General features: G+C 43.3%; 1 protein-coding gene across 1 annotated transcript; it reads left to right on the top strand.

Annotated features, from left to right (window-relative positions):
• The first annotated feature begins 3,543 nt into the window (after positions 1-3,543).
• PDCD1 (programmed cell death 1) lies at positions 3,544-13,748 on the top strand. The gene is given in 5 exon segments (XM_087726076.1): positions 3,544-3,692; positions 7,623-7,925; positions 9,353-9,519; positions 12,779-12,811; positions 13,530-13,748. Coding segments are annotated over 5 exon segments (795 nt in total). The 5' UTR covers positions 3,544-3,619.
• The last annotated feature ends 826 nt before the right edge of the window (positions 13,749-14,574 follow it).

The raw sequence follows: 14,574 nt of genomic DNA, 5'->3' as shown, positions 1-14,574 counted from the left end.
CCGCTTCCTGCCCTTCCGCTCCACCTAGGGACCCTTTTCCTATACGTCACTTCCGGGAGTAGAGCTTTGCCACGCGCCAAGCCACGTCGGCCAGGGAGGGCAACGGTGCCGCTCTAGTTCTCCATATCTCTATAATACTCAACTGCCAGAGATAGCTAAGAATAGGAAAGTGAAGAAATAGGAGTAAAGTCTTCTTTCTTTCCCTGTCAGGGCAGTAGAATATAATTGGAATATAGAATGGAATGGAATAGGAATAAAGCAAAGGAATAGAATAGAATAGAAATGAATAGAATAGAAAGTAGAACAGAACAGATATTGGAATATAGAATAGAATAGAATAGAATAGAAAATAGAACAGAACAGAACAGCTATTGGAAAATAGAATAGAATAAAATAATAGAATATAGAACAGGACAGCACAGAACAGATATTGGAAAATAGAATAGAATAGAATAGATATTGGAATATAGAATAGTAATGAATAGAATAGAAAACAGAACAGAACAGCTATTGGAAAATAGAATAGAACAGAATAGATATTGGAATAGAATAGAAATGAATAGAATAGTATAGAAAACAGAACAGAACAGATATTGGAAAATAGAGTAGAATAAAATAGATATTGGAATATAGAATAGTAATGAATAGAATAGAAAATAGAACAGAACAGAACAGCTATAGGAAAATAGAATAGAATAAAAGAATAGAATGTAGAACAGGACAGCACAGAACAGATATTGGAAAATAGAATAGAATAGATATTGGAATATAGAATAGTAATGAATAGAATAGAATAGAAAACAGAACAGAACAGATAGAATAGAATAGATATTGGGATATAGAATGGAAATGAGTAGAATAGAAAACACAACAGAACAGATATTGGAAAATAGAATAGATATTGGAATATAGCATAGAAATGAGTAGAATAGAAAAGAAAATAGAACAGAAGAGATATTGGAATATAGAATAGTAATGAATAGAATAGAATAGAAAACAGATCAGAACAGATATTGGAAAATAGAATAGAACAGAATAGATATTGGAATAGAATAGAAATGAATAGAATAGTATAGAAAATAGAACAGAATAGATATTGGAAAATAGAGTAGAATAAAATAGATATTGGAATATAGAATAGTAATGAATAGAATAGAAAATAGAACAGAATAGCTATAGGAAAATAGAATAGAATAAAAGAATAGAATGTAGAACAGGACAGCACAGAACAGATATTGGAAAATAGAATAGAATATATATTGGAATATAGAATGGAAATGAGTAGAATAGAATAGAAAACAGAACAGAACAGATATTGGAAAATAGAATAGAATAGATATTGGAATATAGAATAGAAATGAGTAGATAGAAAAGAAAATACAACAGAACAGATATTGGAAAATAGAACAGAATAAAAGAATAGAATATAGGACAGCACAGAACAGGTATTGGAATATAGAATAGAAATGAATAGAATAGAATAGAAAACAGAACAGATATTGGAAAATAGAATGGAATAGATTTTGGGATATAGAATAGAAATGAATAGAATAGAATAGAAAATAGACCAGAACAGATATTGGAAAATAGAATGGAATAGAATAGATATTGGAAAATAGAATAGAATATAATAGATATTGGAATGAAGAATAGAATAGAAATAGAACAGAACAGATCTCCCAAATCAGCATTGGGAGTAGCAGGCTTCTGACTGTACCTACTTCCCCATTTCTTAAAGAAATTCTTCTTCTTGTGCCATAAGCATCATTGGACGTTTTATATAAAAATCCCTCTGTCCAAAACCAGGGGAAAAAAAAACCACACACACCTCAATTAAAAATCCAGCATGGCAAATGTTGCTCACCTTTTGCTCAAAGGTCACGATGATGCCAAGACCGTCTTACTCACAAGCGCAACGTTTTGGTACAATCAGATACGAAATCAAAAAATAAACCGTTACTATTGGTTTTCGGTTCTTCCAAAACTTCAAATGGAAAAAAAAAAACATTGCTAGTTCCTGCCTCGGTTTGATTCTGATAAAAGAGGAAATTCTAGAAATCAACAAATCAGATCAGCAGGTAGCACCCACTCTGCAGATTTTAAACTTTCTGAAATCTCTGCACGTTTGCCGTGTTTTAAAAGAATTCCCACTGGTTGCGTTCGCACAATACGTTTAACAAAGTAGAGAAAAGACTTAAGAGGGGAACAGGTAGTCCTCGACTTACAACAGTTCATTTACTGACCGCTCGAAGTTACAACATCACTGGGAAAAAAGCGACTTATGACGGTTTTTCAGACGTACGACTTTTGTAGCCTGCGGTCATGACATTCTGGGCACTTCGCAACCAACTCGCATTTATGTCCACAATCACGTGACCACGGGGATGACACAACACTCGTAAGTGGTAAAAACGGTCCTAAGTCACTTTTTTCAGTACTGTTGTAACTTGAAGCCGTCACTAAGTGAACTGTTGTAATTCTTGGATCAACTGTGCTAACACTTTGTGTGATCTTTATGCTGCTCCTCTGTTGCTGTAGTCGACTGCATTAATTTGTGTTTGGGAGCTGGAAAGATGCTATGGAAATTCTTGGAAACTTTTCCTTCCTTCCTTCCTTCCTTCCTTCCTTCCTTCCTTCCTCCCTCCCTCCCTCCCTCCCTCCCTCCCTCCTTTCTTTCTTTCTTTCTTTCTTTCCAACATCCATCTCACTTCTCCAAAAGGATTCTGGGCAGCTTAGAATGCCACAAAAGCATCAACATAAAAGCATTAAAATTAACAAAACAGTTAAATTCCTTCCTTCCTTCTTCCCTCCCTTTCTTCCTCTCCTCCCTCTCTCTCTCTCTCTCTCTCTCTCTCTCTCTCTCTCTCTCTCTCTCTCTCTCTCTTTCATTCATTCATTTCAACACCACCATCTCACTTATCCAAAGGGACTCTGGGCAGCTTAAAATGCCACAAAAGCATAATATAAAAGCATTAAAATTAACAACAGTTAAATTTGTCTGAAATTGTCTTTCTTTCTTCCTCCATTCCTTTGTTCCTTCCTTCCTCCTTACCTTCCTTCCCTCCCTCCCTCTCTCCCTCCCCCTTCCTTCCTTCCTTCCTTCCTTCCTTCCTTCCTTCCTTCCTTCCTTCCTTCCCTCCTTCTTCCTTGGGCAAGGCCCAAAAGAACCAAAACGGCCCCATGCCCCCTCTCGTGCCTTCGAGGCCCAGCCTGGCACGACTTGCGAGACGCGGCTTCCTGTGTCTCCGAAACCTGCCATCACTGCAGTTTGCAAGCAACCTGTGGGCAGATGTGGGAGGCTGAGCCGCTGCTCTCTCATCTACTCTCGTGTCACTTCCTTTGCCCTCACAGCCTCGCAGAGATTCGGTTCAAGGCGTGGAAGGCGAGAGAGGAAGGCAGGGGGGGGGGGGTAGGAAGTTCACCCTCCCCACCCAGCTCGGTCCATTTCTTGGGGTGCAGCTGAGGGGCAAGAAGGCAGCACCCCATCGTCCTCTCCCGATGTGGCGGGTCCCTCCACAGTTTACAGATGCTCTTCTCTCTGTCCGGCCGAAACTCTGCCTTCGGTGGATGGAGAAGCCCCCAAAAATCCTTCTAAAAGTGACCAACTTTTGGGGTGACTATGGAGAATGTGCTGTTTTCTACGCTGATGGGGCTTCTCTTCTATCCATCGGCCCTGCTGGTCAAACCCTTCGGTACGTACCCAGCGTGTTCCCGGCAAGGAACGGTCTCAATTGAAGAAGAAAACTTCAAAACCCTGGTGTTGTAGCTTGCGGGGAAGATGGGACAACCATTTGTCTGAAATGGTGTAGGGTTTCCTGCCTGGGCAGGGGGTTGGACTAGAAGACCTCCAAGGTCCCTTCCAACTCTATTCTGATGAATATTCCAACCCCTAATCTTTTTACTGCTTGTCTTATAGAGCAGTTGGCTATGCTGGTGGAAGGGTATGTAACCTGTTCTAAAATTCAGGGTGTTTTTCTTTTTCTTTGAAGAATTAAGTTCAAAAATAAAGCGATTTTTAGGGGCGCAGGAGGGGGGGGGGGGAAACCAGAGAAGGGCCCCTTCTGACTCTGCCATTCTGTTTTTCTGTTATGCTGTTGGTTGGATGCAGGGGGAAAAAAACCCCAGTCACAAGATTGATTGGAAGTGATTTTGGATTTTAGTTTTCCAGAAAGGGTTGGGAAGGGAAGTCGAAGGCCGAACCCCAGAAAGATGGGCTTCAATCCAGCGTTAATTAGTAGAGAACAATATTGGTGAAAATTAAATCTTATACAGGTTGTGTCATTTTGATAGAAGAGAATATTTGGAGCTCAGGGCTGAAATGGGGGGGGTCCTTGGTGCTCTCTGAGCTTGGTAGTTTTCTTGCAGACATTTCATGACCCAACTAGCAATAGCAATAGCAATAGCAGTAGACTTATATACCGCTTCATAGGGCTTTCAGGCCTCTCTAAGCGGTTTACAGAGAGTCAGCATATTGCCCCCAACAATCTGGGTCCTCATTTTACCCACCTCGGAAGGATGGAAGGCTGAGTCAACCCTGAGCCGGTGAGATTTGAACCGCTGACCTGCTGATCTAGCAGTAGCCTGCAGTGCTGCATTTAACCACTGCGCCACCTTGGCTCTAGGTACCATCATCAGTGCTAGAAGGGAGTGGGGTTTGTGGAGAGGAGGAGGAGGAGGACTGTGGGGTCCTTGGTGCTCTCTGAGCTTGGTGGTTTTCTTGCAGACGTTTCATGACCCAACTAGGGAACATCATCAGTGCTAGAAAGGAGTGGGGTTTGTGGAGAGGAGGAGGAGGGCATCTATGAGGTCTTTAATTCTCTCCGAGTTTGATATTTTTCTTGCAGACATTTCTTTACCAAATTAGGTAGCATATTCAGTGCTAGAAACCCTTCCTTCCAGCACTGATGATATTACCTAGCTGGGTTGTGAAACATCTGTAAGAAAACGAAAAGGCTCAGAGACCACCAAGGACCCCCCAAAAGTTCTGTAGTTGTTTGCCATAAAAAGGTAAAGGTAAAAGTTCCCCTCGCACACGCATGCTAGTCGTTCCAGACTCTAGGGGGCGCTGCTCATCTCCGTTTCAAAGCCGAAGAGCCAGCGCTGTCCGAAGACGTCTCCATGGTCATGTGGCCGGCATGACTCAATGCCAAAGGCGCACGGAACGCTGTTCCCTTCCCACCAAAGGTGGTCCCTATTTTTCTACTTGCATTTTTTACGTGCTTTCGAACTGCTAGGCTGGCAGAAGCTGGGACAAGTCACGGGAGCTCCCTCCGTTACGCAGCGCTGGGGATTCGAACCACCAAACTGCAGACCGTTCTGATTGACAAGCTCAGCGTCTTAACCACTGAGCCACCCTGTCCCTTTTAGTTGTTTGCCATAACCTAGCCTAAAATAAGACCGGACCTTATTTTAATTTTTGCTCCAAAAGACGCATTGTTAAGTTATCTGGGGGTTCAGATAACTAACCATTTTAATTGGTCTCTCCACACCTTAGTGGAGCATGCAAACCAGCCTCTGCCTTTCCTGCGTCAGATGAGGAGACCACATCTTTCTCCTTCTTTCCTGGCCACGTTTTTTTACAGAGGTGCGATGGAGAGCGTTTTAACAAACTGCATCCCTATTTGGATTGGTGACTGCAGTGCTCAGATAGAAAGTCCCTACAGAGAATGGTGAGGACAGTGGAGAAGATTATAGGAAGCTCGCTTCCCGTTATTCAGGATGCTGCTTATAAGCCCTATGTGCTTAGAGCTCAAAACATCGTTAAAGACCCCACACCCACCCACTTCACAGTCTCTGTTTCTGTCCCCCCCCCTACCCCCCCTGGTCTGGGAGGAGGTTTCGAAGTATTTCTAGCAGGACTTTTACTAGATTCTGTAACGGCTTTGTTCTCTAGTCCAGGGGTCGGCAAACTTAAACATTCAGAGCCATTTGGACCCATTTCCCACAGAAAAGAAAACACCGGGAGCCACAAAGGTCCCAACCGGAACCTCCCCCATTCAATTCTGGAGGTGACCGGAAGTTTGGTTCCCCCACCATAGAGTCTCCCCCTAGAGTGGCGTATTTTTTCCTCTACCTGTCATAACCGAAAGCCCTATCAATTGTGGAGACAACTGGAAAACCCTCCCCTTGCCATAGAGTCTACTCCTGGCGCACTCTGCTTCTCTCCCCACTCCACCACCGGAAGCTCCTCTCAAAATTGTGGCGCCGACCCGTGACGGAGCCGCAGCAGAGGGAGGAAAAAGCCACATGCGGCTCCAGAGCCACAGTTTGCTGACCCCTGGCCTAGGCCATCCGTCTGGTAAACTTGCCAGATTCATTTTTCTCGCCATGTGCATGTATTATTTTGGGGGTAGGGCTTTTATTACGAGCACCCCAAAAAATTATGCTAGGCCAGGGGTTATTTTCTGGTTAGGTCTTATTTTTTTGGGGGAAACATGGTATTCTGTGGCACAGAGAAACAACACAGTCTTGTTCGGATCTTGCGAGTTTAATGCCATTGTAAGTTCACTAACCTCCTGCACGAAACCTTAAAACTTCCATGGATGGGTGTTGTGGCCCAGCAGGAGCCGTTGGAGCTGCCACCAGACTCCGACAGTGAGGGGCCCTATGAGTTGGCTCTGGAGGATGTGGAGGACCCTGGACAGGGTTCTGACTCCGAGCAGGGCACAGGGAGGCTGGTTGGCCACCAGGAGGCCCTGAGAGCCAAAGGGAGCGTGCTCCCGAAGTCATGCCTCGGAGCAGTGGGGAGGAGACAAGGGAGTGTGATCCTGACGTCGTGCATTGGAACAGTGGGGAGGAGACAAGGGAGCTGGTCCTGGATGCCCAGCCACGGAGGGCTAATAGGCGTGAAGAACAGTTACGCAGTTACAGGAGATTTGAATTTGAATTTGAATTTACTTTATTTGTATGCCGCCCTTTTCCCTGAGGGGACTCAGGGCGGCTCACAATTCAAGGGAAGGGAAAAAAAAAAACAAAATTACAAAACATAAAGACCATACACAGCTAAAAAACACAACAATCATACCATTCGGAGTGGGGCTGCAGTCTTTAGCCCCAGGCCTGTTGGAACAGCCAGGTTTTAAGGGCTATGCGGAAGGCCTGGAGGGTGGTGAGGGTACGAATCTCCACGGGGAGTTCGTTCCAGAGGGTCGGAGCAGCCACAGAGAAGGCTCTCCTCCGGGTAGTTGCCAGTTGACACTGGCCGGCGGATGGAATTCGGAGGATAATTGAACTCAGCTGGTGGTAATTAGGCTCCTCTCAAGACTATAAAAGGAATGGCTTTCCACACACTCGTCGCAGGAGTCAACGTATTTACTAGCGTTGAAGAAGCTATTGTGGCTCTCTTGGCAGGCTGGATTGCTGCCAAGGTCAGTCTGTGCTGGATTGCTGCCAAGGTCTGCTCTGTGCTGGATTGCTGCCAAGGTCAGTCTGTGCTGGATTGCTGCCAAGGTCTGCTCTGTGCTGGATTGCTGCCAAGATCTACTCTGTGTGTTAATAAATCTTTGAAGTATCTTTGTCTTGGAGTGCTTTGGTGTATGAAGAGGGGGGTCAGAACAGATGGGCTGCTAATTCAGTGGGTGCAATTGATGTTTTTCTTCTCCTCGTTTCTTTCCTTCTCCCAGTACATTTTCACCCGCTCCAGTTAAATCTAACGGAAGGAGAGACAGCGAAGTTCACTTGTTCCATCTCCAAGCCTGATTTGGGGGAACATCTGGACTGGTACAAACAGGGCCACGACCATCAGCCGGTCAAATTGGACGGCAGCAGCCGGAAGTACGGCTTTTCCAAGAGAGACAACCGCACCTACGAGATGGAAATCCGGCAGGTGGAGAAGAACGACAGCGGGACTTACTACTGCTGGGTGAATCCCTTCAACTCGGAAGGGACCATGCTGGAGAGTAACCGAAGCAACCTCGTTGTGACAGGTGTGACGGCGTATTTCGAGGAGTGGCCGGGGGGTGGGTTTTGACCGCTAAAAATGACCGATTGTACAGAGAGAGGGCAGTAGTCCTCGGATTATGTGCAAAATTTCCGTTGCTAAGCAAGGATGTTCTAAAGTACGTTTTGTCCCATTTTATCGCTTTTCTGGCCACAGTTGTTAAGTGAATCACTGCAGTTGTTAAGTTGGTAACCCGGTCGCTAAGTGAATCTGGCTTCCCCCCATTGACTTTTGCTTGTCAGGAGGTCTCAAAAAGGGGATAACTCCGGGACACTGCAACCGTCATAAATATGAGTCAGTTGGAAGGGCCCTCGGAGGTCTTCTAGTCTAACCCCATGCTCAGGCAGGAGACCCTATACCATTGCAGACAAGGGGATGTCCAATCTTTTCTTTAAAAACCTCCAGTGATGAACGTATCCACAACTTCTTGTGGCAAGCTGTTCCACTGGCTAATAGTCCTCACTGTTAGGAAATTTCTCCTTAATTCTAGGTTGCTTTCTCCTTGGCGAGTTTCCATCCGTTGCTTCTTGTCCTGCCTTCAGGGGCTTTGGAGAATCGGTGGACCCCTCCAGGTTCACTTAACAACATGGCCGTTAAGTGAATCTGGCTTCCCCATTAACTTTGCTTGTCAGAAAGTCGCAAAAAGGGATGACAGGAGCCCTGGGGACACTGTGATGGTCACAAATACAAGTCAGTGGCCAAACGCCTGAATTTTGATCACACAACTGTGGGGAATGCGGCAAAGGTCATAACTGTGAAAAATGGCCGTAAGTCATTTTTTTTGCAGTGCCATTGTAACTTTGAACAGTCACTCAATGAATGGTTATAAGTCAAGGAGTCTCCACACCGCCCGTTCATCATGCATGGTAAATGCAGGGCCCGCGTGGAGGCTCTGGGAGGGTGAAAAACAAGTCTCCCGGAAGTTCCAGAAGCTTCCGGAGCCCGGGGAAGGCGTTTTTGCCCTCCCGGAGCCTCAAGGGAAGCCTCCGGAGTAGGGGTGGGTTCTGGCCAGTTCGCTTCTGCGCAGTGCAATAAAAATTGTTCTGCTCATAAACAGAAGCGGAAAACAAGATGGTGGCGCCTATGGCACTGCCCGGAAAACCAGTTTGGGGGCGTGGCAGGCCTGGGTCCACTGCTGGTTCCACCGACCCATGCCGCCAAACCGGTTCAGTGAAACCAATCCGAACCGGGAGGGACACACCACTGCTCAGGAGTGTGGAGAGGGCAAAAACGCCCCCACCCCCCGTGATGCAGGCCACGCCCACCCAGCAACTGGGTAGAAAACTGGTTCTAAAATTTGATCAATCCCACCCCTGGACTCAGGGGTGTCTCTTATGCACCCGGATTGGCTCTGGATTCACTGAAGTTTTAGAAGGAAGAATCCAGAAGTAATCCTGACATTCTCGTCTCCAGAAAAAGTCGCTGCAACTCCACCTCCAGACGAGATGAAGGAGCAGGATGATGGCGTCCGCCAAGACACCAAGAGTTCTTTCTTGGACTTGCGAGGGTGTGGAGTGTTTATCCTACTCGTTGTGTTATATTTCTTGTTGTGGATCATCAGAAGGAGACGGGCAAAGTAAGTTGACCTTTGTGCTAAGCAGCATACAATTTCCACCAAGATTTTACTCCCTTGTCTTTTTGAAGGCATCATTGAAATGTTCCTAAATGGTGTGGGGGGGGGGCGGTAGAGGTGGAGCTCTCGCATCGTGATCAGGGGCTGTGGAAGAAGATTATAGATAGATAGATAGATGATAGAAGATAGATAGATAGATAGATAGATAGATAGATAGACAGACAGACAGACAGACAGACAGACAGACGACAGATGAGAGTTGAGAAATACATTATGCAACAGATAGATAGATAGATAGATAGATAGATGATAGATAGATAGATAGATAGATAGATAGATGATAGATAGATAGATAGATAGATAGATGATAGATAGATAGATAGATAGATGATAGATAGATAGATAGATAGATAGATAGATAGATAGATAGATGATAGATGATAGATAGATAGATAGATGATAGATAGATAGATGATAGATAGATAGATAGATAGATGATAGATGATAGATGATAGATGATAGATGATAGATGATAGATAGATAGATAGATAGATAGATAGATAGATAGATAGATAGATGATAGATAGATAGATAGGTAGATGATAGATGATAGAGGATAGATAGATAGATGATAGATAGATAGATAGATGATAGATAGATAGATAGATAGATAGATAGATAGATGATAGATGATAGATGATAGATAGATAATAGATGATAGATGATAGATGATAGATGATAGATGATAGATAGATAGATGATAGATAGATGATAGATAGACAGATAGATAGATAGATGATAGATAGATAGATAAATAGATGATAGATGATAGATGATAGATGATAGATGATAGATAGATGATAGATGATAGATAGATAGATGATAGATGATAGATGATAGATGATAGATAGATAGATGATAGATGATAGATAGATAGATAGATAGATAGATGATAGATGATAGATGATAGATGATAGATGATAGATAGATAGATGATAGATAGATGATAGATAGACAGATAGATAGATGATAGATAGATAGATAAATAGATGATAGATGATAGATGATAGATAGATAGATGATAGATGATAGATGATAGATGATAGATAGATAGATGATAGATGATAGATGATGATGATAGATAGATAGATAGATAGATAGATAGATAGATAGATATAGATAGATAGATAGATAGATAGATAGACAGACAGACAGACAGACAGACAGACAGACAGACAGATGAGAGTTGAGAAATACATTATGCAACAGATAGATAGATAGATAGATAGATAGATAGATAGATGATAGATAGATAGATAGATAGATAGATGATAGATAGATAGATAGATAGATGATAGATAGATAGATAGATAGATGATAGATAGATAGATAGATAGATAGATAGATAGATGATAGATGATAGATAGATAGATAGATGATAGATAGATAGATGATAGATAGATAGATAGATAGATGATAGATGATAGATGATAGATGATAGATGATAGATGATAGATGATAGATGATAGATAGATAGATAGATAGATAGATAGATAGATAGATAGATAGATAGATAGATGATAGATAGATAGATAGGTAGATGATAGATGATAGAGGATAGATAGATAGATGATAGATAGATAGATAGATGATAGATAGATAGATAGATAGATAGATAGATGATAGATGATAGATGATAGATAGATAGATAAATAGATGATAGATGATAGATGATAGATGATAGATGATAGATAGATAGATGATAGATAGATGATAGATAGACAGATAGATAGGTAGATGATAGATGATAGAGGATAGATAGATAGATGATAGATAGATAGATAGATGATAGATAGATAGATAGATAGATAGATGATAGATGATAGATGATAGATAGATAGATAAATAGATGATAGATGATAGATGATAGATGATAGATGATAGATAGATAGATAGATAGATGATAGATAGATGATAGATAGACAGATAGATAGATAGATGATAGATAGATAGATAAATAGATGATAGATGATAGATGATAGATGATAGATGATAGATAGATGATAGATGATAGATAGATAGATGATAGATGATAGATGATAGATAGATAGATGATAGATGATAGATAGATAGATAGATAGATAGATAGATAGATAGATAGATGATAGATGATGATGATAGATAGATAGATAGATAGATAGATAGATAGATAGATATAGATAGATAGATAGATAGATAGAAAGATAGATAGATAGATAGATAGATGGAGTGGCGCAGTGGCCTAGAGGCCGAGCTCTCGCCTCACAATCAGGGGGCTGTGATTTCAATCCCAAGTAGAGGCCCGTATTTCTCTCTATGAGCACATTAAGAATACTGTATTTTTTCGGACTATAAGACTCACTTTTTTGCCTGCCAAAAGGGGGTGAAAATTTCTCTGTGTCTTATAGACCAAATATTGCCGAAGCCCTGCCCACCCGCTGGCCATTGTTTGGGCTCTGCACGCCCTGTTTTCAGGGCCTTTTTGGGCCTTTTTCAGGACTTTTTTCAGTCCGTTTTGGAGGCTTTTTCAGCCCATTTTGAAGCTTTTTTCAGCCCGTTTTGTAGGCCTTTTTGGGGCTGTTTTTGAGGCTTTTTTCGGGCTGTTTTTGAGGCTTTTTTCAGCCCGTTTTTCCAAACAAAATGGACAAAAAAGGTCTGGAAAATGGGCCAAGGAAAGCCTCAAAAATGGGCCAAGAAATGGGCTGAAAAAGCCTCAAAATCAAGCCAAAAAGCCCCCCCCCCCAATGAGCCAAAAAGCCTTTAAAATGGGTAGAAAAAAGGCTGGAAAAGGGCTGAAAAAAGACCCCCCCAAAAAAGGGCCGAAAATTAGGCGTGCAGAGACCAAAACCCCTTTTTGTTGTGGTTTCCTCTTCTAAACTTAGGTGCGTCTTACAGTCACGTCTTAAAATCCAAAAAATAATAATAATACGGGAATATATCTGCTGGGGAGAAAAAACCGCAATGGCAACAGGAAGGGCATCCGGCCACTAAACAGCTCCATCCAGTTGCTCAGATTCCAACCTGGTGCAAGGGATTATGGGGTGGTGAAAAGATGATGATGATTGAAATGTTCCTAAATATTATAGCCAATGTACCTATTTTAAATATATATATATATAGTGAAACCAAGGTGTATTCTCAGATTTGGCAAAATTCAAAGATACTGATGAACATATTATTAAAGGGGGACCTGGCACGAGTTCTAATTCTCATTGTTTCTTACAGAGCAAAAGGAACAGAAGCATGGAAACGCTCCCCTGGTAAGTTCCTTTTTGCTTCTGAAAATTGGGTCACAGCAGCCCCATAACAATCGGAACCAGAAGAGGGCTGGAAGGGACCTTGGAGGTCTTCTAGTCCAACCCCTTGCTCAAGCAGGAGAACCTATGCTCGTCTTAAAAGCGATGGAGTCCCTACAACATCTGGTGGCAAGTCATTCCACTGGTTAATTGTCCGTAGGTCGAGGGTTGACCTACAAAGGAAGACAGAGGATGACCTTGGTTTTCTAGAAAGAATTTTGTTATGGCTACTTATCATCTAACCCAGTGTTTCTCAACCTTGGCAACTTGAAGATGTCTGGACTTCAACTCCCAGAATTCCCCAGCCAGCATTTGCTGGCTGGGGAATTCTGGGAGTTGAAGTCCAGACATCTTCAAGTTGCCAAGGTTGAGAAACACTGATCTAACCCAATCCCCCCTCGAATTTTCCCACCATAGAAAAGGCATTGTAGAATAATAAAAAGTGTGGCAGGCCAAAGATCCAAAAGGAAAGATGGCAACATGAATACATTTAAATAAATTTATCCATGTAAACGGTGCATAATAAATGTGCCAAACTAGAGACTCTGATCTCCAAATCAGAATTCCGTTTTTTTTTTTACTTAGAAATAAAACAAAACTTGGTTTTAACTCTCTCTTTTTTAAAAAAAAATTAGACACGCAGGCTTTGTTAAAACATTTTTTTTTTTGGCTTGAATTGTAGAAAGAAGTCGACCCTCCAGCCGTAACTGTATTCACAGTCGATTACGAGATGCTGGCGTTCCCTGGGGGACCGAAGACGAAACCAGCGGCTTCTCCGAAACCCGTCCAGCGGGAACCGACGGAATACGCCACCATCGTTTTCCTCCCGAAGGCTCCGGAGGCTGCAGAGATGGAGGACGCCAAACAGGCATCTTACCCGGTCTGTGTCCAGCAGCCTTGACCCGGCCAGCTGCTCCTCCTTGTGGTTTCCAGATTGCACATCTGTGTAGATATTCCGGGGCTTCACCCCGAAGGTGGTGGTAGTGGTGGGGCGAGAGCACCGAGTCATTTTGGGGAAACGAGACACGTCTGACTCTAACATCATATTGGCTGGAAAACCACATCCTCTCTGAACGGTTTAGGTTTAGGTTTAGGTTTATTGGGATTTATATGCCGCCCTTTTCCCTGAGGGGACTCAGGGCGGCTTACAACCACAGGGGAGGGGAAGTGCAAGGTCAAAACAAACACTTTGTGAACAAAAGAAAAATAATAAAACACAGCTTTCATTCAGCAATCAAACACTCGGGCGGGTAATTGGAAGCCTATCCCCAGGCCTGCTGGGAGAGCCAGATCTTGAGGGCTGCGCGGAAGGTCTGGGTCGTGGTGAGGGTGCGGATCTCCATGGGGAGCTCGTTCCATAGGGTCGGGGCAGCAACAGAAAAGGCTCTCCTCCGTGTGGTCGCCAGTCGACATTGACTGGCAGATGGAATTCGGAGGAGGCCCAGTCTGTGCGATCTGATTGGTCGATTTAGGGAGGTAATCGGCAGAAGGCGGTCTCTCAAGTACCTAGATCCACTACCATGGAGTGCTTTAAAGATGGTCATCATTATCCTGAAGCGCACCCGGAGACCAACAGGCAGCCAGTGCAGCTCGCGGAGGACAGGTGTAACGTGGGCGAACCGAGGTGCGCCCACTATCACTCGCGCGGCTGCATTTTGGACTAGCTGTAGTCGCCGGATGCACTTCAGGGGCAACCCCATGTAGAGCCCATTGCAGTATTCCAGTCT

The sequence above is a fragment of the Thamnophis sirtalis genome, unplaced genomic scaffold (assembly GCF_051295495.1).
Source record: "Thamnophis sirtalis isolate CommonGarterSnake01/CBP01778 unplaced genomic scaffold, rThaSir2_p1.2 scaffold_11, whole genome shotgun sequence".
Classification (NCBI taxonomy): Eukaryota; Metazoa; Chordata; class Lepidosauria; order Squamata; family Natricidae; genus Thamnophis; species Thamnophis sirtalis.
The sequence above is the reverse complement of the archived record's forward strand: the minus strand, read 5'-3'. Positions and strand labels throughout refer to the sequence as shown.